The following is a 27,911-nucleotide window of genomic DNA, read 5'->3' as shown; positions in this document are numbered from 1 at the left end:
GCATCTATACCTATGATTTAAGATATACCTACCTGTCCCTTAAGCTAGGGTTTCCTAGGACAGCGGTGCCCGTATTTTAACGGCCGTAGTGAACGGTGATGCAGTAGACAGCCGTCGTAACGTCGACTAGAGAGTAGTTTCCTAGGAAAATGGTGTTAAATGGTGTTGATAACACCGTTTTCCTAGAAAACCACACTCTAGTCACCGTTACGACGGCTGTCCACTGCATCACCGTTCACTACGGCCGTTAAAATACGGGCACCGCTGTCCTAGGAAACCCTAGCTTTAGACTTAAAAATATTAAAAAAAGATTTTTCTAATTTTTTAATTTTCCGTTTTTTGTGAACCTTTCTATGTTTGCTCCTAATACCCTCATTTGTATGTTGCCTTGCAGCTACCTGCTACCGGAGAGAGGCCGCGGGGTGAAACAGAAGACAGGCGTATCTCGTCGCACCCTCAGCCCGCGTTGGGAGCACTGCTTTACTTACCGCGGTCTCACGCTACAGGAATTGGCCCAAAGGGCCCTAGAACTGTCCGTGTGGGATCGGGATCTCATTAGCTCTAATGACTTTATGGGTGGCGTCAGATTCTCCCTCGGAACCGGTAATTACTATTCGCTCATAATAAAAATTGGTCATGTGAATTATATTATGAAGTTGTTAAATACTTAAAATGTTACCTGATTTAAATACATAATATTTTTTTTTTTTGGAAAATAAGAAATATGCCGATTCTAATGATTTACCGTAAAATATTTGAATTTTTGTCGTCACTTTTTGGGGGCTAACTAATTGTAACTGATCCATAAGTCGGCGGCGACACTAGCGACAGGATCACAACTCGGTGTTGTTTCGTAAGTTCAAAAATTTCTATATCATTGCTCTGGACAATAAGACCCCTAATGTACTTCATCACCATTTCCTATCCGCATGTAATGGTGCATAAGACACTGCATTGGTGCACCAATCGCAGCATATCTTGATCATTTTTATTACATAAAGGTAAGATGATCAGTCTTACGCTTCAAGTACCAGTCCTGGGACTGGAATATTTTAGTGTAAAAACACTTATATTAAATGAATATTTCATATTAACCCTGTCGGGAATCGAACCCGAGACCTCTTGCATGGTAGGCAAATACGCTGACCATTACACCACGACGCCGACAGTGTACATACATACATATCTATTTATTTATTAACGAACATTGTTCATGTATTTAATTTATAGGGTTTAAATATTACAATAAAATTATAGTTTAAAACATTTGTATAAGGATAGGTTATGTTTTAAGTTTTAAGGATTTCTCAAATTTAAAGTTGTCAAAAGTAAAAAATAAACTATTTTATTTGTCGTGTATAATCAAAATGCAGTTCCATCAAGAAATGTTAGTAGAAAACTCAATATCAAATAGATATCTCTCATGCAGTGTTTCCAGACTGGAATAACTTGCAAAACATGATTGTCTATTCCACTACAAGCAAAAAAAGAGGAAATTCATTGATCTTGTTATTAAAAATAAATAATTGTCAATGGACTATCAAACTAAGCCAAAAAATGATTTTATTTATCGTATTTTCATCGCTATGATTTTTAAAAGTTTTGCAATTACACCGTCGTTGACGTATGTAACATTTAAAATTAGAACCAAAACTGCTAAAACATGCTAAACCAGGAATTGGAAAACTATCAAAATACATAATCGATTGGCGACACATATCCTGAATCTGCGACATTTCAAAGTAGTTCACTTTTATTATAACTGATTTTTATAAAATTTTTGTAAAAGTTCACATTAAAATTCAATACTCTAATTTTTACAGCATGTAAGAAATTATTTTTACTATATGAAGAAAAAAATCTGAATAGACTATCAAAAAAACCCTTTTTTTTTTATTCTTATCCTTTTATCATTGCTAAAATTTGTTAAAGTTTCGTAATTTTTTAATTACTCCGTGCTAATTTTTACCGCGTGTAACAAAACATTTTTACATCCAATTTCCCGTAGCACTGAAAAACGAATCTACTCGGTACAAAAAGTGTGTCTATTATTTTTCAGGAACTCATATGGGCGTGCAGGTTCCTTGGATGGACAGTATTGGCAAGGAAATAACTCTCTGGCAAACCATGATGCAACGTCCCAACTTCTGGGTGGAAGGTTCCGTACCCCTGAGATCTTCTCTCAACAACTGACTTCATGATGTCCCAACTTCCGCTTCAGAGATCATATCTCTGGAGACTCGTAGAAAGATGGATATTAACAATTGAAGGTAGTTATGCAGAAAGCAGCCAGTCCACAATTTTGGAAAAATGAGATATTTATGTTATCGGGTGCAGTAAGGTCAATTCTATGTGCTGCTAAAAACAGCCAGATCGCTTACATACAAAAAAAACTGTATCAACCTTCTGAAAATGGTGTCGATCACAAAAACGGCATTTCTCAATTTGCAAAAAAACACCACAGCACTAGAAAAATTTTATGGATCATCAAAAAATCATTAAAACTGGTCAAATACATAATAAGATTCTTGTTTGTAATAAAAAAAAAACTTATGTATTCATTGTTTATCATTTGTGAAAGTCAAAAACATTCTAACTGTTGTGTAGATTTGATAATTCCCTCTTTTCACAAAAGTTCTATTATCTCAGTTTCACTTTTCTCTGACTGGCTGCTTTCTGCATAGCTATGTTAAATTATTACTTTAATTCAGAAGTCGCGAAATCCAAAGAATCCACATTGAAAATGTGATTGATGCATGGTTTGGAAAAGAAAAGATCAGACATTACATAATACTTACACCCCTACGATTAATTGATACATTATATCTTTATCATTATATTGGAGTTTTATCTAGAAATATCAGCATAAACCATCAATAATATTTATTGATTTAATCTACTGATTCAAAGCTGTGATCAAGGTTTTCTTTTTCTGTTAATTATGTTAAATGGACAGTCATTTGTATTAACTGCGGAGAATTCCAATCTCCGCTATAATATTCCGCAAATTGATTGGACAATCGAGTTTGATATCAGACTGATTAGGCAGAAATCTGTATATTATACTGTACTTTAAAATTAGCACTCGCAGAGTTATAAGAAACGAATGTAAATTCTTTTTACTGTACAAAGTTTTACCTTTTTAATTAATAATTATTAATACAAAGATAATAAAATATATTATATCATGTCCATGTTTTTCTTTCACAATTTGCCCTTCTTTCATATTAATTAGCTGGTTCAAAAATATATTTTTAAAAAAAATACATATATTTAATACTTTTTACGGATTATGTGATAATGTCTATTGCTGAATATAAGCCTTCCCTTCACTGAGTTATCAGAATCATCACTGACGAATGCCTATAGAAAAGCACAAGACCGTTCCAGATGGAGGGAGACTGTCCACAGACGAGCCATGCCTGGAGTCAGGCGTAATCACCATCCTTAGACATGAGGCACGGATTGAAGAGAGAAATACTCCTCCAAATGTTCCTGTCTTGCACTTTCTGTATCCAGTCACCAACAATTCTCTTTATATCATCTGACCATCGTGTAACACTCGACTGCCCTTTCTTAGCCACGCTTTCGACCACGTCTGTTACTCCCGATCTTATTCGTATCTCGGTGTTCCTTATCCAGTCGGAGAGTTTTATATGAAGCATGGCTCCTTCATGTTTTCTCTGTGCTACATGGAGCTACTCTATAGTTGATTTAGTGAGTGAAAGTGTTTCTGTTCCATATTTCAGTACTGCAAGTACACATCGGCCATAACATGCTGCGTTTCAGACTTTGGGGAATATTGCTGTCGAAGAACTTCTTCAGATTGCCATACGCTGCCTACTCAAGACCGATTCTTCTCTGAAGCTCAGCGGCCTGGTTATCTCTGAAGAGTAAAATGTTGTGGCCGAGATACATATATTTATTCACTTCTTCTATTAGATGATTGTCAATATCTACAGACCATCGAGGATCAGATTCGTCATTAATTTGGTCTTGCTTGTGTTGATGAAGAGTCCAACTTTTTTTGTCTCTTCTGTGCTCTTTCAGCATGACACACTCTTTATCCCGATCTTCTGATATCAACACAATGTCATCTGCGAATCGTAAGTTTGTTAAATTGATACCATCCACTTTAATACCTTTCTCTTCCCAGTTCACATCTTCATTGAACTAGACATACTATGTTACTGAACAACGACAAATTCAACACCAGAGCAGCTCGGAACTCTCTATTAGGAAGAGCGATTAGTCGTTTTGCCAAATTTGAGAACATGTGCGATCTTGATATATTTAACGACTCAGCTCTCCGCTTCAAATGGAAACTGAGTCTCATTTACAATAATAATATTTAGCCTCTTTTAACAATATTAAGCCTCGATTAATAACATTAGGCTTTATTAATAATATTTAGCCTATTTAAAAAAAATATATATATTAAACAAACACACAAATAGAGTCATGCGTTAAACATATTTTTGTCACATTTTGTTGTCCTGTCAGAAGTTATATTATATATTGTGTTGTGTACGTAATTGGTGCTGTGTTAGGTTTATGTTTTTTGTTATAACACTAATTATACCAATATAGCACTGTGTGCATAACCATAAACTTAAAATTAAAAAATATTGAGATGGTACAAAGTAAAATCGAGGTTTATGCACAAAAATGTGTATATTTGTATGAAAATTTAAAGTATCTTCGTCACTAACTTGTAATTGAACATGTTGAGAAAAAAAATACACATTCTATTTTTCATACAGAAAACTTAGTTTTACTGGAGATAAAATTCCAAGGGAACTACAGATTTATTGGGTTGATGGCTCATAGGGCAGGTAGATAGCAATAACATACAAGCATTTGATTATAAAGTATAATTAAAATATGCTTTGAACATGTCTATAATAACAATTGCTAGTCAATTTTGATATCTATACATTACAAATAATAATAAAAAAACTCGAGTGAAAGTTTCAAAAACAAATTACTATTTTACAAAATTTTACAATATTACTACAAATATAATTATAAAAGATTACAAGTCTTCTCAAAACATAAATCATTAATAAAAAAACTTAGTACTATAGGTAATATGTTTACAAGTTATAAGGGATTAATATTTCTTTACCAGCTCAGCCCAAAATACATAACATCCGGCCAAGAATAATGGCCACATTACTCAGATTAGAAAACTGGACAGACTAGTTAAAAATCTAAACAAAAAATCTTGCATGGTTCTAAGTATTTTCAAATTTAAAAATTAGTTTGTGGGCGTGTGAAATAAGTGATACGCAATAAATAATATACAGACCCTTAATTAATCAGAAACAAGATGGAATCTTGGAAGAATCTATAATTTAACCCTTACGCTGCTACGCAGTTTTTCAAGAATCTAATCAGAAATCCTCTTATTTATACATTTAAAAAATATTTTATCGAATACGTTGTTTTCCAAACACACTACTGTTTTATCAATTAATAGCAATTCCAAGAAAAATCTTCCATTTCATAAATATCTAATTCAAGCTCAATGGAGTGAGCAAGATAGACTATTCGTGCCGCAAATAGACAATTTTCGTACAGCGGTTGTAAACCTTTTCTTAATTGAAAATAAAAACAAACAAACTGATCTCGTACTGCAATCTCAAGGCGCATTGTTATTATTGAAACGAAATAATTATGATAGTTTTTTTGTTGATTGCGGGGCAAAGTGCTCTGTTATATATTATCAAACCTACCAATTCCATCAATGCATCTAAAGAAAAATTGAGTAAAATATATCTTGAAATTTGTTGCAACAGAGAGAGAAAACATTTTTGCCAAGGGAATATGGAAGTCTAGGCATTTACAGGACTTATGATCTGTAATTGGCTGGTTTAAATGACCACTTTACACAGTGCGAAATATTCACTATTCTGGGTATGTTTGCACATCCACATTCATGATTATTTTTACATTACCTCAACTCTTCCATCTATTGACTTTTGCAAACTAAAAGAGCTGAAACCTTTATTTATGTCGGTGAGTTTCATCTGGATAAATTATTTCACCTCCTAGGTAATGCCTAAAATTACTTAAAATTTTTTATGCAAGTTATTTTAATAAACAATATTTTGAGTATGTACAAATGTTTGTAGGGAGTTATTTAGATTGAAACTTAAAGGTAACCGGTAAATGTACAAAGAAGTGATATTATTTCTTGGTAGTTGTTATAATATAATTTTAATTTAAAAAAATAATGTTTTGTACATTTGTCTCACAAATTGATATCTCTTCTAAGAAAAATATTCCGTTTCACTAATAGCTAGTTCACGCATAATGGATTGAGCGAGATAGACAACAGTTACTGAAATTACAAACAGCTGAGGTAAATTACATATTTTTTACATTTATATATATTTTTAATCTTACTTTGTTACTCTAACAATTTAACTTTGCAAAGCGTCCTTTTTATTATGAATAAATTTACAAAATATATCATTCAAAATGATAACGGATAGTGAAAGTGATAAAGAAATAATAGTACCTCGCCGAGAAACTCGGAGGCTTAGCAGCTCAACCTATTCCGAAAGTGAATAAGACAATAACGATATTTTTTTAAGTGATAGTGATAATAATTTATAATATGACTCTTACGAAGAGCACGAAATCGAAGAAGCTTTTTCTGAAGTATTTTTTGATCAATATCGAGCTGATATACCTCATTTACGTTTTGTTTGTAGAATAGTTTGTAAAATAGAGTTTGTATAGTAATAATTACGTTTTGTTAGTAGATTAATAATTACTACCTAATTAACAGCTAAAACATTTTGATTTCCCATTACTGTGGGTACCCATTATAATAAATTAACAAATGTTTTTTTCTAACATTCAGACGTCCTAATTGACAATCATTAGGTTCCATGGTGAATTATTTTTATGTTTTATGGCTCTTTACTTATTTGTTTGTATTCTTAATTATGGGGTTTTCCGGTGATATAGGGACCTCACTAGATAAGAGTTATTATATTAAAGGTAAAGTATTCAATTAGTCATTCATTACGGAAGTACATCAATATTTTCGTAATCACTGAATCGGGTTTAATAGCGGGGAAAACACCAAATATAATTATTTTCCTCAAATATCATATAAGTGATTAAAAATCTAACTATTAACATTGATTTATTTTTTATTAAACTGTTTTTGAAATGTAATAAAGGTCACTGTTTCAGGTCCCGACTAGCTAGAAGTTTCCTGTGTTTAGTCGTTTCTCTTTTCTTAAAAGCACTGCGAATTTAAACATCATAAGTAAATTTATAATGAAGATGTTTAGTGGTTTTTAAAAAAAAAAACGTTAATAGACAAAGCTTTTTTTTTCAATTTTTATGTATCGTATTATCAGCGCTACGATCTTTTAAAGTTTTGTATTTCTGACATTAATCCGCGTGTGACGTCGCAAGTTCTCTTCCGCTTCTTCTCGGTTAGTTCTGTTGATTGGTCCATTGACGATTAGCAAACCGGAAATCTTACACAACCCTCTTATCATTGATTGATTCATATGAACAAGTGACGTCGTTCAAAGTTGTTCGATTTCATTAAAATATTTTTTATGATTTTTTATTCATTTTCAAGAAACTTTGCCGTACAATTTAATACTCAAATTTTTACTGCGCGTAAGAAAACATTTTTTGTACCAAATTTTCCGTAGGGCTGAAATATGTACGAAACTAAATAATAACCCGTCGAATAAGTAATTTTTATGTTTTGAAAATGTTTTATACCACTGACGGTTAAGTGCAACAAGCAGTTCCCGAATTCATTTACCCTTTTGGGGATTATGACGTCAGCATCAGTCCAGTTAGAACTTTATGATAGGGATTAACAACAACGATATATCGTTGTTTAGCAGTATAAGGGTTAATGTCGATGATAAAAAGTTAATTTTATACAGTATTTGTTTGCTCTGCAGATTCTTCTGATTGAAAGCTTTGATCAAAATTAAGACATGTTCTAAAATTAAGCATCTGAGTACAAGCTCTCTTATCCATAATATAATTTTGGCTTTAGTTTGAACAAAGCAAATAACTTTAATGTCATATCGTCAATGTATGTACATACGAGTATTTAACCCAATATAAAGTATGTACATATATATGTATACATCTTAACCTACCCATATCAGAGTCAGAACCATGAATGATAATAAATTAAAGAGGGTATTGGCAATTGGAAATTTTGCATTATTTTTTGGTATTTGTGAAAGTATCCATTGCGTTTCCTTGTAAACGTTTGCAAAAAGGTATCCAGTAAGGTTTTTACCATTTTCTGAATAATTAAATGTGCGAGAAGCTATTCCAACAATGATCAACTCGGTGATTTTATTCGGGTTCTCCGTGATCAATGGTGCACCAATATCAGTTTTCTGCAAGACAATGAAATAAAGAATAGATGATTTCACAAATAAATATTTAATATTTATGTTGTCGACAAATTTAAGTAATTCATTGGAAGAAAAAAAACTTACTTTGTAAAAATAATCAAATCCTAATGCGCAAATTGAGTGATTGTCTATTATTGCGTCCGGGGCTATTGCCACACATTGTTCAGAAGTATTTATCATTACTTTAACAAATATTTCTGTAAAAGTGGGAGTCTCAAAAAGAGCATAAAAATCCTGCAAACAAATGACAAAATATTATTTCTGTATTAGCCTCGAAACAACTTCGAAAAGTTCATAAAATATCTTGTATTCAAGTCTTAAACTCTATTCGCAGATTTGTACCTAAGCATCGCATAAAATTTAAGACTGAGTAAGACTGTCAGCGTGGAAAAGAGCGATCTCTCTCGCGTACTCGCTTTATAACATTTTGACAGCGCCATCTGTTGACCAACCTTGCATTTTGCGTAATGCTTAGGCACATTCTCAATATGCAACTGCTATGAAATGTCTTATTATGAAACTTTTACTTACTCTTTCTAGCTCATTCAAGTGAAATGTAGCAATATAAAAAGTACCTGCAGTCAAAACAGGTTTAGCTTTAGGTATGTGTACTATGTTTACAACATTTGTCCTCATAAACGGGGAATCTAGCTGAAATTATAAGCACAGTTTTTGTAAAAGAAAACATTAATACATAAATATTTTTTAGTTACATTTAATAACAAAATTATTGTCAAAAAATCTTCCAAACACAAATTAACTCGGCTCTCAAGCTGGCGACACTTGTTCATTTTTCCACCATAAAATTAACAATTACAGTGGTGTATACAAAACAAAACTGAAAAGTTTCACCTACGATTAAAATTTATAACATGTACTCAGCCTTCGTTTTTATTTTAGTTCAGCTCAGTGTCATATAGAGGCGTTTATTCATCGAAACCTAAGGCCACAACGAAAGTCAGAAAACCACTTTTGAATCATCTTCATCCATAGTGCAGAGTCAGGATAAAACTCATCTAGTTTGGCCAAAGCCAAACCGTAGACCAAAGTCTCGGTTTTCTTTCGTAAATAATAATGTTTAATTAGAAAACGAAACTCAGATTTTTCCATTAAAAAAATAAGGAGGTTGGTTGCCTCTCACTGCCGTAACCCTGTAAATGCGTAAACAAAAATGGCTGATATTTCGACAGACGTCTAATGAAGGATAAAGCTTTTTACGATTAGTTCACATTACTGCAACTGACGCCATCTCTTCGGATTTTTCCAAACTTTTTGATCCATCTAGTATTCAAATCCACCAGCCATTAACTTGAATATATGGTTACCAGTGGATTTCTATATTTGCAACAACAATAGTACTAATAACTACACTGTCATTGTCAGGTTTAAGTGGCCACTTTACACACTGTGCAACATTCACTATTCTGCCTTTGTTTAAACATCCGCAATTATTCAATTCTTCCATCGGTTGATTTATGTGAAATTAAAGAGCAATGTGGGTGAAATTTACAAAAAATAAAGAATTTAAGGAAATGGCATATTCTCAATAAATATAGAAACGACATTTACCTGTACATCTATCTAATGCACCGTGTTTTATATATGCATACAATATAATATACAAAAAAAACAATACACATAACATACAATAAGAGAAATAAAAAAAATATGTGATCGTCCAGGCGGTTTTTTAACGCATAAACAAAATGTGCACCTATCACTCTCCCAGGAAGCCTATTCGATCGCTCCACAACTCCGTTTGTCAGGAAGTTCTTTCTGGGGTTGAATGTGAAGTAGGTAGTGTTAAATTTTAATGAATGGCCTTTAAAGTGGCAGTTATTATTTAAAGTAAGCATTTATTTTAACTTCGGTACATTTCAACTAGAATCGGGTTGTGGTCCTGTGGTAAGTGTTGCGGACCCACGGATCAGAGGTCTGAGGTTCGAACCTCAGACTTGGTTCCCATTTTCTAGTAGTGAGTTATTTACAACTCGTTGAAAATGGCCTCAAATTGAAATATTCGGGTAAATCATAAGAATGCAAATGTTTATTTTTTGTTTTAAAAAAAAACCTAAAGATTAAATTACCTCCAGAAGGCAAACATCATGAATGTAATGATTATATTTGGGATGAATACTAATATCTCTCAGGCGCCTTTCAGGTCCCAAAGCGTTGAGATTCGAAACCCCCCCTCTTATTATTAAATCAGTCGGTGCATATTGATACTCGTCTTCACTATCGATTTGTCTATAACAGAGATAATCGTTTATTTATTTATACACCCTCAGCATGCTATTAAAATTTTTTCATTTACCCACCCACATACATTTACACGGTTTTTCAGGCCCAGACTGCGAAACTTCAGAGGATTCCTCATGGTAAGCTTTAAAAAAAATCCTAAAAAAATTGTAATCTCAAAATGAAGTAAATCCTTTATTTCTCGGACAAGCAGTCCCTCCACAAACCCCTGCTCCTCTCCTACCCAGCCGCTTCCCTTGTCCGCGTCTGGTGTGTATCGCTTTGTTGGTCAAATATGTTTTTATTGAAACTTTTTTTTGTCGGGGAGGGGTAGGGGTTTACGGAAGGGATGCTAGTCTGAATCTGTTTTGAGATCTGAAAAAAGTTTTTTTTTTAAATGACTTCGGAAAATTTTTATTAGGATTTTTTTAAAAGCTTACCATAAGCAATGTTCCTCTGAAGTTTCGCAGTCTGGCCCTGAAAAACCGTGAATATATCTTTATATATATAATTCCTCTGTACATGTGATGTCACTGAACTCCTTCTAAATGGCTTAACCGATTTACGTTCCGTTTTCAGAGAAATATAGATCTTTGCGCTGTGCGTGTTCGTAGATATTAAAATCTTCAATCGAATATGTAAAAAAGAAGCTAGGAGCATAAATGTTTTATTCATCGATCTACCAGGGTTGCATTCGAAGAGAATGCATTTACAAAAAAATGGAAAGGTGTTGTTTTTTGTATATAAAAAAAGTTTGTTTTTGAATGTTTACAATCAGCATTTGTTTTTTGTGGATCTCAATCAGATTCTTTCCTTAAATTCCTTATAATTTCTACCCATTTATTTCTTTTTACAGGATTTTCGATAATACTAAAATAATATTAAATTCGATACATTTTTGAAAATTGTATTCCCACATAAGTACACCCCTTTGTTAGTGAACATCAACATCTCAACACCTACGTGTAATTTTGTAACCCACAAAATGCAATTTTATATGATCAACTGGTTTGTTTTATCAAGGATTTTGCTGTGTTTCATGCAAATATGGGTTTTGTTTATTATTATGCTGAATCTGTTGTTGGAGTTTGTGTTTTACGTATTTTAGATTGAATTTCTAAGGCCTAATCAATTTTTTTACGCTAGTTAGCTTAATTCTTTTATTTTTCGCAAAAGCAGGATCCATATAAAAAATGCTATTTAAAAACATAAAAAAACAATGGACACGGCAAATTTCTATCTAGTCCAGAGAACATTATCATAACTGATACTTACACCGCTTCCGATGAACTCTTTCATCCTGTGAAAAATATCGCATGGATTCATTTGCAAGGGGGTATACTTTCTAAAAAATATGAGATACGAAAATGTTCTTCCCAAAAAAAAAGCCATACCTAATTGCAAAATATATTATTTTCTTTGTTGGAACTAAAAATATAATGGACAAAAAAATTAAACTCCAAATTGACAACTTGTGGGTTACGACATTATACATAGGAGGGATCGATCTGTGGCAATTTAGGTTAGGAGGACATGTCACTAAAATTGAGAATACGAGTTAAGTATGCAGTTCCACTCTTTAAGATAACACCCAAATTGTATGTTAAAGAAATAAACTTGTAGGAGACTTTAAATGGCTCCATTGCACAATCAGCTAATTTAACAAGGATACAGAGGAAAATAAAATAATTAAACTAACCCTACCTGACCCCTACGACTGAACTGTACAGTTTAACATAAAATAATTGAGACAATAAAAATTGTACACAAAATGGCACTGAGACAATGACATGAACTAAAAGTGCTGACTTACACAAATATAATACCAGACAACAACACTTCCCCATTCAAAAAGCAATGACGAAAATAGTATACAATGGACTTAAACACTACAATGACTTACCTTACTACTTGAAAAACTACACTGAAGACAAATTTAAAATTAACCTGAAAAAACACACGAAGACAACTCTAACCAGATGAGACATAACAAGACCAGACCTTAAAATATGTATACATATACCCTTATGGGTAGTTTTAAATAATTAGACAATAAAAAAAACAGCTTACTTTCCTATGCAGCAAGGTACAGCGGTCAGAGCATAACGACAAGTGATCAGAGCTCCCGGACAACGGTAACCCCAGACTCCCTGTTTCCTAGCCTGTTGCTGTTTGTCCATTATTTCATACACTCCTACCTTGAAGGAAAACAGACATAAAAAAATCATCATCATTATCGTTTGTCCATCCACACCCAGTGATGCATAAGGAACTGCATTGGAACTCCAATTTCAATGTATCCTGGATCCTTTTTGATACATGGAAGGTAGGATAATCAGTCTAACGCCCATGAAAAATAAAATGTCGCAGTGCATAACCACTTTCAAAACCAATATTTCACATCCACCCTGCACAGAATCGAATCAAGGACCTCAAGTATAGTACACACAATGTCATTTTTATGCATAGCGTTCTGTCTTATCATAACAAAGATCCATTGGAGAATGAAGGCCCGAGAATTGAAATGCCATTGTCTTTCTAATTACACATACAATGTATGGAACCATAAGTTCATATTTTCAAAAATAAATAAACGTCACTGAAGTAGTATTGAGTAAAACTGAACCAACAAAGAATTTAAGACATTTTTAAAAGTAATGTGTTATGATCACAACTTACCAAGTATCTTGCAGAAGCTTTTGAAGTTTGGTTTAGTACATTCCATTTATAAAAATTTTCATCACTGGGTTGATCTTAAAATATAAGTAAATCATTAGGCAATGTAAAAAATCTAATTTATTTTTTGATCATTCTAACACTGCCTTACACTGATGTATAAAAAATAGACATGTGTATCCTCAATAGCATGTTTTGCAAATATTGTGCTGCCATGAACAATTTTGAATAAAGAGATAGCAAATCACAATACACTGCAATCATTCATGTTTGAAAGAGATGTACCTACATATTTTCTTATTTCATATTTCTAACTCATTGCCATAGCATAACACTGCAGACAGCTTCATTATTTAAATAATGCAATGTATTTTATCTGGATAGTTTTGCAAAAAAAATATTTTATTCCACATCCGCTCCTAAGTGGAGCATGTGTACATCAGTAAGCGTCTCAAAGAGACCCTATCGCTAGCTTGCATTTCCCCTTCTCCCACGTCAATCCCGCGTCCCTTAGTTCCCCCGAAAGATCGACACTGACGGTCTTCCAGGACGGCGGGAGTCCGTAGGTGTGAAGGGCTCCTGAGCCATCCGCAGAACGTGTCCAAGCAAGGTCCACCGCCACACACTTAAAACTCTATTATTATTTGTTTATTGACAGACTTATACAGTCCATTCAAACAATGGTAAGCACATTTTATTATAGGAGACTGCTGCATCAGTTCTCTGACTTTAATGTTAGTTATGAAATCGAATCACTTTATGCCTAATATTTTTGTTTTCCTCACGTACTTACTCCCAAACTCAGAAGTTTGGGGTTTTATGTTTTAGTAAGGTGTCAGGATTTGAGTACCAGCATTATAAAATAGTCAAATAATCAAAATTTCGTTTTGTCCGAGTATCCCGTGTAAGTTGGCTTCGTTCCGACGTTTCGGCTACCTGCAATAGCGGAACACTAATCAATAATGAAAACACTAATCAATAATACAATAGCGGAACAAAAATCAGCAATAGCGGAACACAATAGACTCGGGACATCTTTTCGCCTTCAAAGCAAGGATTTTGCATAAACCTAGAAATAACAGTGCACGAATAATAAAAGAGGCAATTGAAATACACAGAAACCCAAATAACATCAATAAAGACAACGGGCTGAAATAAAACTCAATATGGTTTTCCAGGACTACACACTACAAAAATTACACGGAAAGTGCCTGCTACTGAATGCGACACGGTACAAATTACTAGTACATAAACACATATTTTTTCTACATAACACTCCGTTAACTCAATGACTTGAAGATGGCTCCTGCAGTGGTAGCCGAAACCTCGAAACAAATCCAACTTACACGGGATCATCCAAAAAAGATACATATTGAGTACACATTGTGTTAAAAGTTGGTCCAACAATTCCTAGCTGGGTTGCGTACTCTTTGGGCATGTCACCATCCTCAGTTATGTGAAATCCTAATTATTAAAGTAACTTATGGAAATAAAATTTAACAACAAACTGTTCCTAAACATTTCAATAGTATTACGTTTATTTATACAAAAATGTTTTTTTTGTATATTTGTCAATCTTTTCAGACGCTTTCTGATGACGCTCTAGCTACCCATGTAGATAATTGTTTTAATGAAAACCATAGTTTCACACGAAACAATGTGATAAACCCAGTATTCCTAATCTCTATGGGCCACTCATTACATGTACTTGAATAAAAATCGGATTGTGTTTACGATTGAAATGATATATCTGTTTTGCTTTTCAGTTGCTAATAATGAAAGTATTTTTTGCGAGCGTCACGTGCAATGCGATCATGATAAAAGTCCAAAGGCAATAATTCACTAATAGAAATGTACTAGACTTCGATCTAGTAACGTGCGTATTTAATAATGTGTCATTGCTAATCACTCATCATTCATAAGTTAGAATTGTTGAAATGGAAAACTCATTAACCCATTGGCATCATTACAGACCTTGTCGTCTCTGTCGATGGAAACAAAATACACATTGTATCAAAATTATTAGAATAATCAAATAAGATAATAATCCCATTTTCATAGAAAATATATATTTTTAAAATTTCAAAACATGTCAAGTAATGTAATGTAACCAAAACAATTTTGAATTAAGAGTGTTTCCTCGTGTTGCCAGTAACTAATTGTAACTAACTTTAAAAGCACCAAAGTACCTGTTTTTTTTTTTTATTTGTTAAAATTAAAAAATATGTTTTTTAATCATCATCACCATCATTCCATCTGCACTTTATGGTGCATAGGGAATTGCACTGTTACATAAGATGCAGCATAGGTGTCTCACTTATTTGTTACATGAACGCAAGTAACATAACCACCCCATAGTTTAACTTAATAACTTAATTCAACCTATACTAATTCTAACCGGGCGACTTTTAGTTGGGCCGTTTCCAAAGGTCTTGCTTTTAACCAGCAAACACGTTGAACGTTAAGCTATCTTAATTCATTCAATGGCTAGGGCCATTCAATTGAATGCCATAATTAAATGAATAGCCGTCCAATTAAGTAACCGATTGATCTATTTGGAAGCAAAACACAGCATTTCAAACAAATATTTTTTGTCAACCATGTCGGGAATCGAATCTGAGACCTCTAACATGGCTGGCTAATGCGCTGACTGTTAGGCTACGAGGTGGTCGTGTTCCTCACCAACATGTAAAAAATGAATGAGGTTCCTATGCTGCATTTTATGTAACAATGCAATGCTCTATGCAGCATTGGGTGCAGATGGAATGATGGTGATTATGAATGAAAAATGTATTTATTATTTCAATAAATGAAAAAAAATAAGTAGGTACTTTGGTGCCCTTAAATGTTTGAATTAAATTAGTTGTTGACAACACGAGGTAAAACTCTTAATTTAAAACTGTTTTGGTTACATAATATTACTTGACATGTTTTGATAAATATTTGAAAATATATTTTATATGAAAATGAGATTATTATCTTATTTGGTTTTTCTAATAATTTTGATACAATGTGTATTTTGTTTCCCACGACAGAGACGACAAGGTCTGTAATTATGCCAATGGGTCGATAAATTTATCGTATAAATAATTTTACTGTATGGGTGATGAGTGATTAGTGGCGGCCTCCGTGGTGTAGTGGTCAAGACGCTTGATTCACGCACGGAAGGTTCCGGGTTCGATTCCCGGTGAGAACACAAAAATTAAAATGTGATTTTTCTCAAGCCTGGGTGCTCTGTGATGTAATTCACCACTGTAATTAGGCCTCCTGGCCTGTTGTGGTGCAAAAAAAATGTAATATTTTTTTTTTTTAAATTAGCAATAACACGTTAAATACACACACATAGAATTATAGACTATTCTAATTCTATGTACACACATTACTAGCGCAAACTCTTTGGCATTTCTATTAGTGGGTAATTGCCTTCTTTTTCTCTATTCTCTAATGGACTTTTATCATGATCACAGATGGCGATGGTTTTTATTAAAACAATTATCCATATAGGTATCTAGAGAAAGCGTCGGAATATTTTTTTTAAAACATAAAAAAAACCTTTTTTGTAAGTGAGTTTTAAATACTTGGAATTTCACTTAACTGAGTATGGTGGCATGCTCAAAGAATTCGCAATTCGCCTAGATATTGCTGGAGCAACTTTTGACACAGTGTGCGCTATCTGAAACTCTAGTTTATATTCAGACAAAACGAAATGCCGATTATTTGACTTTGTATAATGCCGTACTCCTATATGGGTATAAATCCTGGCACATTACTAAAACCTACAACTCTAAACTTCTGAGTTTGAGAGTAGGTGTATGAGGAGAATATTAGGACAAGATTTCATAACTGATATTGGAGTCCGAGAACTGATGCAACAGCTTCTTATAATGAGAGTTTTAAGGGTGCGGCGGTGGACCTTCCTTGGACACGTGCAGCGGATGGCTCAGGAGCCCTTCACACTTACGGGCTCCCACCGTCCTGGAAGACCGTCGATGATGATCTTTCGGTGGAACTAAGGGATGCGGGATTGACTTGGGAGGAGGGGAGAGTGCAAGCTAGCGATATGGTCTCTTGGAGCCTTATGCATATGTTCACATGCTTCACTTAGGAGCGAATGTGGAAAAAACAAGTTTTGTACAAGTATCTGAACAAAATACTGCTTTGTTATTAAGCTGTCTGCCAGTGTATAGCTATGGCAATGAGTTAAAAATATAAAAAGAAAATATGTAGGTACATCTTATTCTAACATGAATGTTTGCATGTGTATTTTGATTTCCTATCTGTTTATTTAGAATTGTTCATGGAAATGCAATATTTGCAAAACGATGCATGTGTCTGTTTATGGATTCACCTTAAACATTGTCTATTGGTTTTACTTATAATTTAAGGTGAATCCAGTGCTTCAAATTTTTATAAATGGAATGTGCTAAACCAAACTAAGAAAAATTCTGCAAGATACTTGGTAAGTTGTAATCACAATATGTTACTTTTGCGTCTATTATTCATCAACTTTTCCATCCCTTCTATAAAGTATTTTAATTTCATCTGCGTTGAGATATTTGTCTCATTATTCCTTTGTTCTTATTAATTACCAACTTTTCTATCCCTTCTATAAACACTCCTCTCTTCCTCATAATAAAGACTAGTATAATGAATCAATTTATCCACTGAAAGTTAATAATTTTTTTTATTAGCTCCAATGGCAATAGCTCCAAGCTTCCAATAAGCACACTAAAACACAAATTATAAAATAATGAATTATTGTCACAATTATGTATTTGTCTTATTTTCGATTAATTTTAATGATTCTAATATTTTGTGAATTGGATTATGTTTGTAACTACATATTGTGAACAATTAATTTATTTATTGTTGTATAGTTTATGTATTTATTTTTTACATTAAAAATAATAAAAATAATGTTCTGGGTGACACGTGCCGAAGGAAACATTTAACATTATTTTGAAACATGCCCGAAATACACATTAAACACATTGTGTATCAATATAATATATTATTAATTGTATTTATTGATATTTCTTATTTTGGATTGTTATTCTTAATATTGCTATTGTATCATAACATGTGTAGTTATTATTAGTTTTATGCCAAAAACAGTGCGCCTGTATTATGGTTATGCATGCGGTAACTGTAGATGCATCATTTTGGACAATCAATTCCATTCGTCTAGTTACATCATATGAACTTTTCTATTGTTACATCCCAAGAAATTGATGATGACACAATACTGTAAGCGCAAAAAAAGAAACTTCAGTAGGTAGTGACAGAATACTGCATTCTACCAGGACAACTTACACATATGCTGTTTTGCCATTACAGCGCCATTGCTGTGCGGAACATGATACGCACGCACATAAAATGTTTTTGAGTCACAGCATATTGCGTTTATAATTCAAAAAACTTATTTTTAATGTTCCGCCAGAACACGTTTTTGTGAATTCTATCAACACACATTTGGTCATAATATTCATAATTACAATACGCATTATTCAAGGAATCTTCATGTGTCTAAGTTTCGCTCAACAAAGTTTGGCAGCAGGTCCTTGGAAAATATTGGCCATTCCGAATATAATAAACTGCCTGATGAGCTAAGACACGAAAAACTGAATAAAAAATCCAGAAGTGTCGCAATTAAAAAATATTTCCTACATCTTTTTGATATTAATAATTATTAATGTAGTTTATATAAGATGGTGTTTTATGTTTCTTATACAATAATGTTTTCTTTTTATTTCGGATGTATTAATTTGTATGATATTATGTATTTTCAAAAAAAAAAGTTTTTTCTTATGTACGGTCCCAAATGAGTTTCTAATAACTCCTGGGAGTATAATATGTAATTTTTGCATTATATGTTTCATAAATAAATAAAAAAATGTGAAGTATATTTTTAAATTTATTTTTTTAATTCATGTTTTGAATGAAGGGTCAATCTAACTTTTCACAAATTTTTTAATTATTCTTACTATTATTTTGCGAGGAATGTAACAAAATGTCTAAAAAACTTTTCAAAATTTAGGTAGCCCTTTTTCAACGTGTGGATCCGGATACGGCTCCCTTAAACGTCATTTGGGGTTACCAATGCCCCGGGTCTCTGCTGACAGCCCGATATGTTTTGACTTCTGCCTCTTGTTGTCTTGGAAAGTAAGCATAATTTCATCATTAACGTACAATATTTTTTGATTATTTATAGTTAAAATAAACCTCCTGTTATGTCTCGTCTGGTTGATGTCATAATGTGCTTTTTAGGTTGTTTTGTAATTTGTCTCTAATGTAATTTTGTAAGTAGCAAGATAAGGGAGTCATTGTAAGGTTTAAATCCATTGGTTAGTATTTTTATTGTCCTGTGTTTGTCCTTGCTTTTTTAATGTGGCAGTGTTGTTGTCTAGAATTATATTTATGTATGTCAGTTTTTTTGGTTAATGTTATGACATCGTCTTGTACATATGTTCACCAATGCAATTTTGTTTACAATTTTTAAAGCTCAATTTTAGTCTAGTATTTTATGTCAAACTGATGTGTTTTTAATCCAAATACACCTGACTTTAATCTAATTATATATTTTCAGAAATTACCTTAATAATATTTATGAAGCTGGTGAATTGGTGGGGGTGGGGGGTTTGGGAAGAAGAGTTAATTTTTAAATTGAAAATTGGGCTATATTGAAAATATATTTGACTGTTTATTAGGGGGGGAGTATTATTTTTATTCACCTTCATGTTATTTCATTTAAGTCCATTTTTAGTATTTGAATGTATACTTATTAAAATTGTGATTGGAATTTACAAGATAATAAGCAAACTCTAAAAAAATATTGTTATTTAAAGATCTCATGTGTTTCTTTATGCAAACATTAAAGCTATGTGACATTCTCTCAATATATATATTTAATAACATTAGTTAAAATGTTTGACAAAAAAGTTAATGCTTTAAACATAAACAATATTGATAATAATAACAATAGTTTATTATATGTTAATTTTTGAAAGATTATTTTTAAAACTGTAACACAGATATTTTACTTTTGCTATTTATTTATTTATTAATGAAATCATACAGACTTTATATAAAACAAGGTACAAAAGAACAATTGAAAAAAGTAAGACCAATTACAGATTTCACACTAATTTATTATGAATGCAGGAGGAGAGGGGAAAAATAATTGAATTCTAAAAAAGTAAAAATATAAATATTAAATAAAAAGTACCTACATAAAAAGTACCTACATAAAAAGGAGAAGGCATTGTATTGCTACTCTACTTTTCTCCCTTTCTCTCTGCTTCCATGAACATTTAAATTTTCATTGTAAAAATTCACAACAACTATCAAACATAAGATACAACAGTTTAGGTACTCATATTAGGAACAACATGGTTTTCATCACATGAGATATTCAGAGCTTTCCACATGCCTCTCTACTCCCACTCCCACTGAGTAGTAAGTACATGCAAGGAGTGGAGGAAAGTCAAAAAATGAATACATTTGACGACTTGACTACGCATTTTCGCTCCAATTGAAGGGTCGTGACATTGAAAAGGTGGACAAGTTTAAGTACCTCGGCAGCATTCTAACAGAGACCCTCGACCCAGATATAGAAATGAAATGCAGAATTCAGGCAGCAAGAGCTGTTTTTAACAAAATGAAATCCCTCTTCTGCAATTAAAATCTCAACTTTAAAATAAGGCAAAGATTGGTAAAGTGTTACGTGTGGTTTGTATTGTTGTATGGCTGTGAGACTTGGACTCTGAAGGTGAACACTATGAACAGGTTGGAAGCTTTTGAGATGTGGTAGCATCGCAGAATGCATATCTTGGACAGACCTTATAATGAAATTAAAAATCTTAAGTCCAGCTAGAACAAACAGAAAACTCTTAATCACCTTAAAAGTTTATAATAATTTGTATTTGGGGCAAATAATGTGTAACACTTGTAACACTTGCTTCATTTAATTTTGAAGGGTAAAATTGAGAGTCACCGAAGGGCTGGAAGAAGACAGATGTCCTGGCTGCGAAATATATGAGACTGGACTGGCTTTAGGACCCTAGAGCAAATTTTCTGGGCAGCATGAGACAGAGAGACTTTTGCCAGAGTGATTGCCAACGTTGGGGATACCTGACAAGGCTCTTAGAGAAGAAGAATACTATTAATTCACAAATTAAACTGATTCGTGAAACTGTTCCTAAAAATAACATGTGAATATTACATGTATGCATATATGTATACTCGTATGCACATGTTTGGGAATTTATTTACTGTCACAAGATGTATTTGAAATGTTATTCCCCCTCATCCACAGTCATGTAATTGGTTAAATAATTTATACAGTAATGCTGACTGCAAATAAGTGAATATCCCTGTCCGCACCTAATGGTGCCAAGGGCTCTGCATTGGTAAACCAAATGCAGCTTATTTCGGTATTGGTCTTAAAGTTGGTTATATACTGAAATATTTTACTGTACCTAGACTGGGCACCTGATGTGTAAGACTGATTTACCTTTCATATTATAAAATTGATATATATACACTGCAAAAGTACTAATGCAGAACCCTATGCGCCACCTGGTGTGGATAGGGAAATGATGGTGATTTAGTTTTAACTTAAAAAATGTATTTTTGGAATTTTTAGTGATGGCGATAAGGTTTTTAGATTTGATATATCTGATATAATAGTCCGTGCGGGAATGACAAATCTTAATGTGTTGGGAGCTGAACGTTCTCCAAACAGTATTGAAGTTCACGGAAACTACAATGAAAAAAAGGATGCTGATCTTTGTTTGATAGAGGCAGGTACCAGTTTATATTCTAATGTAACCTTTCTATATTGATCTACCAATGTGTCCACTGTCTAACAATCTACCAATGTGTCCTACCTATCCTTACATACGGCACGGAGACTATGACTCTGCCCGAGTAGTCTTTTCATAAATTGCAAGCTGCACAGAGATGTATGGAACTCGTTATGCTTGAAATACCATTAAGATAATAGAAAGGGAAATGATTGGATCAGTAGTCAAACCGAAGTATGTGATGTGATGGAAAGGATCGGTTGGTTGATATCGAAATGGGCCCGCCATATTGCTCGGATATCTGATGATAGATGGGGAAAGCATGTTCTCGAGTGGAGACCGAGGTCAGCCACCAATGAGATGGTCAAATGATACTCTGAGATTTGCAAGTAGACAGTGGATGAGGACGGCGCGGAATCGGCAAGAGTGGAGGAGACAGGACAAGGCCTAAGTCCTGCAGTGAATCAACATGGGCAGTTTGTGATGATGATGATGATTGGTCTACCGTAACACAACTCGTTTCTATTAAAAAATCTTGTCAGGGAGAAAAGGAAAATGATATTAACAAAAAATTGTGTAGTTAGAATAAGGACAGTAACTGGAACAAAAACAAAGGTTATTTTAGCTGTCAGTCACTGTTATGATATTTGAGTATTGTTTGACTGAATCATATGTTCTATATTTCAGCTGGCAATCCCCTTTATGATATCTGAGTATTGTTTGACTGACTCACATGATTTTTGTTAGATGTCAGTCCCTGTTATGATATTTGAGTATTGTTTGACTGAATCATATGTTCTATATTTCAGCTGGCAATCCCCTTTATTTTTTTAATTGATGCAGTGGCATCTTTGATACCAAATTTCCAGCGAAGCTCAGATTTTAAGGATAAATATAATATGTATACTGTTAAGTAGGTACCTACAGTAAGTAACACAGTACGGACCATGTTTGTGGGCATCATTGAGCATTTTTATATTGGTTGCTAGTTTTTTATCTTCATAATGTGTTGATATAATGCAAATTAAAATACATATTAGGTACTGGTGAATAGCAGTGATTTCTTAGTGAGGCTCAGCCTCACTTGCTTCATATGCTCCTTCGTCCCTGAATTGATGGTGAATGTGCGAAACTGAAGAATAGACTTTATGAACAGTTTCGGAAAGGGGGGGGGGCGCTTTCATTATATTGTTTGACTAAATTATGTGTTATTTATTTTAGCTAGCTGTCCCCTTTATGAAAACAATGTTCATAAATACAATAAACTTGCCAGGGTTTTCAGTTTTGAATCATTCTTGTAATGTAACTTCATATCATTTTAACTTTATAAACAGAGTAAGTAAATGTTTATTTTTTCTTAATGTTTTCTTACAATCTAGTTTTTATGCCTTTTTAAATACCAGATACGCAATAAATATAGTTTTTGTCTTGTAACAATGATGTTTAATAATATAGTGCACTGTTTTAATCCCAGAATTAACAAGCTCCTTAATTATTTATTTTTTTGTTAGATTTTTTATTGTACTGCTTGTATTGCTTGGTTACGTCGCCGCCAAATAATTAAATCAGCCACTCAATTGGACACCTAGACTTTTCATTAAATATTGGCATTCAATTTAATGGCTAACGAAAGCTTAGCCAAAATGTTGAAAGCAACATTTAATGAAAGAGCTGAACACCGCTTAGCCTCATTGATTTCAATAAAACAAAAATAATTGTTTTATTTTTAAATTTATTTTGTTGTGTGAATTTAGGTAAGGTTAAGATGTTGAGTAAAGTTTAATAAAAAAAAAATATTTTTATTTAACTAAATCCAACCTATCCTAACCTAAAACTCGGCGATTTTTGGGTGAGCCATTTCAAAAGGGCTAGCTTTCAACCAGCCAACATGCTATTTTAATTTATTCAATGAATGGCCTAGCCATTTAATCGAATGCCGGCACAAATGCCCACAAATTATCAAAATAAACAGCTTTACCACCCAATTGAGTGGCTGATTTAACTATTTGGCGGCAACAGATGTATTATATTATTATTAGAGGATGGGTCATGGGGTCTATCACAAACTCTGAATTCGGGCAAAAAAAATTCAGGTTTCTGGGCCCCAAAATATTCAATATGTTACCCAAAGATAGCAAAACCATGACCCGGATTCAATTTGACAAATTTGTAAAAAATTGGTTACTGGGTTTAGATCGAGAAAAATCGGAAAATTTACTCAAAATACATTCCTAATAAATTAATATTGTATAACTGTGTAGTAAATTAACTAGTAGGTAGTAATGTTTTTGTTTATTTTTGCATAAAAATGTCTGCCTTAAAACAGGTTGTACCTAGTTAGGCGGACTAGACATGATCCAGAGAAATCTATTGCCTAAGTGTGTATGTAGTAGATAAAGTAATTGTTATTGTTGTTAATAAACTATGATTATTTTTATTTTTATTATTATTATCATGTTCATAATTTGTTACATAAGTGCACATAAATATTATTTGTTTTTACAGTCAGCTTATTACCCCTACGAGACTCCTTCCTTTACAGAAATGGTAACATCAATAAATATGAAGCACAAAAATGAATGCCTGGAAATAGCCAATTTCACATCCTTGGATAAACGACTGTGCGGATTTGGAAACATGTTTTTTTTCAGAGTGAGTCTTATAAATAATAGACAGGTGGCATTAGGAAAAAACACATAGTTTTGTCCTTTAACAATAAGAATGGAATGAGATGTGTTTCTGGGATAAAAAGTAGCTTGCATCGATTGCCGATCCTTGAACTATCGCTATGGCATCCTTTGTTCTTGGGCGATGATTGTCCGTAAACAATGCGTTTCACCCAAAACGTCTTGGTGTGTCATAGGTTACCCATCATTAGGGTAGGTATTAGGTATTGGATTAAATGATATTTGAATCATTAAAAAAATTTCATAAAGGACTCTTGTTTAAGTTCTTCTTCTTCTAGTGCCCTATCAGATGTCCCCGACGTTGAGAATTACTTCTTAAAAGGCCTCTGTCTTGCATTGCCCAGAACAACTCCTCCACACACCTTATTCCTGTCCAGTCTCTTATGTTGCGCAGCCAAGACATTTGCCTTCTTCTAGGTCCACGTTCCCCCTTAATCTTGGAGGAATTTATAGTTGTCTCCACGCAGGATGTGACTCAGTTAGGAAGTATTACGGACCTTTAAACATTTAAAAAATTGTCTGTTGTAATTAGTTCTTCCCAGGACCCTTACATTGCTGACCAAATCTGACCATGGTATACAAAGCATTCTTCTGTGAAGCCACATCTCGAATGCCTGCGACCGGTTCATATTCTGTGCTTTCAAAGTCCAGGTTTCTGAGCCATACAACAGAATAGACCAAATATCGCACTTCACCATTCTCTACTTAAGTTTTAAGTAAAATTTATCATTGCAGAATATTGTTCTAATTTTGTTGAATGTGTCACGGGCCATTTCGATCCTGCATTTGACCTCCACATCTGGGTCTACAAACTTTGTAATAATACTACCCAGGTATATAAATTGGTCCATCATCTCCAATAGTTCATTTCCTAGCCGTAAAGTACTCTACTCTACATAACAAGAAAGTTATGTCGTCACTTTTGCTGACAACTGTCATTCTAATCAAGCTATATTTTAAGGACGATAGTTAAATTATTTGAAACAGAAAATCAGAAAACCACAAAGTTAGTGTTTTGAATATTAATTTTACCCAATATGTTTTTTGAAAGCACGAATTTGTTTAATTTGTAGCATGACATTGGCGCGCCACTAACTTTCATTGCGGCCGAAGGCTCAGATTATAAGCTCGGTGGAATAGCTTCCGAGATGTTGCATCTTCCGTTTAAAGAGAAAGGATCAAGTTCGCCGCAAGCGGGACCTGCCAAATCTACAACAACTAAAACATTCTTTATATTTACAGATGTATTTAGTTATTGGGAATGGATAAATGCCCGTATTCCTGAAAGCGATGCGACTTACATAGTTGCCAATAAACTTCTTATGTTTGTCTCTCTCTTAATTTTTACTATTATGAGAATTTGATTATGAAAGGGTACTGTGCATTTGAATATTTACTAACCCTATGTTGTGAAGTGAACGCTGTCAGTGAACCAAGTAAACACACAATAAAAATCCCCAAAATACTCAAAAGGATGCCTTACCACTATAGATTAAAAGCACTAGGACTTACATCATTGGAAGAACGATGGAAGATAGGGGACTTGATAGAAACTTGCAAGTTATATATAATGAGGAACTTCAGCCCTACGGGAAATTGGATACAAAAAATGTTTTCTTGCGCGGGGTAAAAATTAGAGCATTAAATTTTATTGTAAAGTTTCTTGAAAATGTACTGAAAAAATAATAAAAAATATTTTGATAAAAACGCACTACTTTGAATGACGTCAATGGTTCATGTGAATCAACCTATGATCTGAGAGCTATGGAAGATTTCCGATCTGCTTGTCGCTTCTGGACCAATGGGAAGAACTGAATGAGAATAAGCGGAAATGAACCTCTGACGTTACACGCGGAGTTATTTTAGAAATACAAAACTTTAAAAATTCGTAGCGCTGATAATACGCTAAATAAAAATTTAAAAAATATTTTTTTCACTTAGTTTAATGGTCTGTAATACACAACAAATAAAAAAATATAAAAAAACCACTGAACTTCCTCATTACTATGACTGCCCCCTGCATGAGATGTATAAATCAAATCTCAACATAATTGACGGAGTCATAACTGGAGCTCTATCGTTCCCAATTCCACCTTAATTTCTAGAAAAACTTCCTTTCCAGCAGGGTAGTATCAGACTGGAATAAATTGTCAAGCCTAGTTGTCCATTCCATTTTGGTCAATCAGTTCAAAAACCGTTTGGATGATTTTTTTAAGGAAAAAGAACACAGACAAAAAGCAATACAGAAGGTATAGGCGCATCAGCAAAGGCTGCCTGCCAATAATGAATAATAATAGTAACAATAGTAAAATTATATTTGTGTTGGTATGCACACTAGCATGACTAATATGAAATTTTATTGTTAGAGGGTATTAAAGATTTAAATAAACTGCAACTTATTTGTGTGAAAACTTACAAAACCTTGTTGAATGTAAAAAAATTCCACAATAAACATGTGAAAATTTCTGAATCTTGGCTATTAATTTCTCTCGAACTTTCTAACGAGTGAGCATGGATTATCCACATCCTAAAATATTTAATTTAAAATATTCGGGGTGAAGTATGTATGAAGTAAAAAAATATTTGTGTTTGTCCCATGTCGCAGTCAGCAGACGTTTGGTGATTTTTTTGTTATTTTTTTTATGTAGTGTTTGGAACCACACTGAGTGGCACAGACATATTTATCGCTTCCACGTGGAGGGGTTCTAAAATGCAGTGTGCTGTATGTAGTGAGCAAGCTGTGCCACATTAATTTATTTATTTAATAAACGCCCAGAGAGCTCTTACAATATACAGTTAAAAGTACATATAAAATATTGTGGAAATAACAAAAATAAACTCACAGCTATTACATTTAACATGTAATTCATTCTAAGAAAAAAGAAAAAGGAAATAAAGTGAAGATGAGTGGAGAAACACATTAAATAGGGGGAATTGAGGGGATAGCCATTAGGTGGATAGGATATCTGATTTGATAGCGGCAGGAGTGGTGTGGAGCAAGTCCAACAGCTCAGCATAATTATTGGCTGTTCTGTGGACCCGTGCCAGGGGAAAATGGTGGGTGAAGTTCATCCTATTGTACTCAC

At 33.3% G+C, this 27,911-nt stretch overlaps 3 protein-coding genes across 6 annotated transcripts in view; 2 read left to right on the top strand and 1 right to left on the bottom strand.

Moving 5' to 3' along the window:
* The window catches only part of LOC148278728 (uncharacterized), a 195,081-nt gene extending 191,892 nt beyond the window's left edge, over window positions 1-3,189 (top strand). The window contains exons 9-10 of the mRNA XM_088230963.1: window positions 395-603; window positions 2,060-3,189. Coding sequence (XP_088087089.1) covers window positions 395-603; window positions 2,060-2,193 — 343 coding nt within the window. The 3' untranslated portion in view covers window positions 2,194-3,189. The remainder of the gene's footprint in view (window positions 1-394; window positions 604-2,059) is intronic.
* A 1,700-nt stretch (window positions 3,190-4,889) lies between these two features.
* LOC148278727 (uncharacterized) lies at window positions 4,890-15,441 on the bottom strand. Of its 2 annotated transcripts, XM_088230962.1 has the most exons (7): window positions 15,309-15,441; window positions 13,338-13,411; window positions 12,729-12,856; window positions 10,508-10,667; window positions 8,952-9,071; window positions 8,505-8,654; window positions 4,890-8,402 (listed from the first exon to the last, which is right to left on the bottom strand). In XM_088230962.1, exons 1-7 carry the CDS (start codon window positions 15,391-15,393, stop codon window positions 8,145-8,147), a joined length of 975 nt encoding a protein of 324 aa, XP_088087088.1. In that variant the 5' UTR covers window positions 15,394-15,441; the 3' UTR covers window positions 4,890-8,144. The 2 variants fall into 2 exon arrangements, 1 of the variants encoding a protein (XP_088087088.1); XR_015823110.1 differs by lacking the exon at window positions 10,508-10,667.
* Window positions 15,442-16,242: 801 nt separating this feature from the next.
* On the top strand, window positions 16,243-27,287 carry LOC148278726 (uncharacterized). 3 transcript variants are annotated; one of them, XR_015823109.1, is made up of 7 exons: window positions 16,243-16,379; window positions 17,720-17,793; window positions 19,372-19,496; window positions 21,979-22,135; window positions 23,360-23,473; window positions 24,644-24,790; window positions 26,948-27,287. XR_015823109.1 is itself a non-coding variant. In XM_088230960.1 (7 exons), exons 1-7 carry the CDS (start codon window positions 16,295-16,297, stop codon window positions 26,187-26,189), a joined length of 993 nt encoding a protein of 330 aa, XP_088087086.1. In that variant the 5' UTR covers window positions 16,243-16,294; the 3' UTR covers window positions 26,190-27,287. The 3 variants fall into 3 exon arrangements, 1 of the variants encoding a protein (XP_088087086.1); XR_015823108.1 differs by having other exon boundaries at window positions 26,068-27,287; XM_088230960.1 differs by having other exon boundaries at window positions 25,899-27,287.
* Window positions 27,288-27,911: the final 624 nt, after the last annotated feature.

The sequence above is a fragment of the Micrasema longulum genome, unplaced genomic scaffold, assembly GCF_059751315.1.
Source record: "Micrasema longulum isolate JH-2025_06_02 unplaced genomic scaffold, ASM5975131v1 h1tg000834l, whole genome shotgun sequence".
Taxonomy (NCBI): Eukaryota; Metazoa; Arthropoda; class Insecta; order Trichoptera; family Brachycentridae; genus Micrasema; species Micrasema longulum.
This window is presented reverse-complemented; position numbering and strand designations above follow the sequence as displayed.

Bases quoted from the DNA above. Each gene is read 5' to 3' on its own strand.
- LOC148278727 (XM_088230962.1), bottom strand. From the start codon at position 15,393: ATGAAAATGGGATTATTATCTTATTTGATTATTCTAATAATTTTGATA. The intron at 8,655-8,951 runs GTAAGTAAAAGT...ATTTGTTTGCAG, and splicing joins ACTTGAATGAGCTAGAAAGA to GATTTTTATGCTCTTTTTGA. The intron at 8,403-8,504 runs GTAAGTTTTTTT...ATTGTCTTGCAG, and splicing joins GATTTGATTATTTTTACAAA to AAAACTGATATTGGTGCACC.
- LOC148278726 (XM_088230960.1), top strand. From the start codon at position 16,295: ATGAAAATGAGATTATTATCTTATTTGGTTTTTCTAATAATTTTGATA. The intron at 16,380-17,719 runs GTCTGTAATTAT...TTATAATTTAAG, and splicing joins CCCACGACAGAGACGACAAG to GTGAATCCAGTGCTTCAAAT. The intron at 24,791-25,898 runs GTGAGTCTTATA...TTTAATTTGTAG, and splicing joins GAAACATGTTTTTTTTCAGA to CATGACATTGGCGCGCCACT.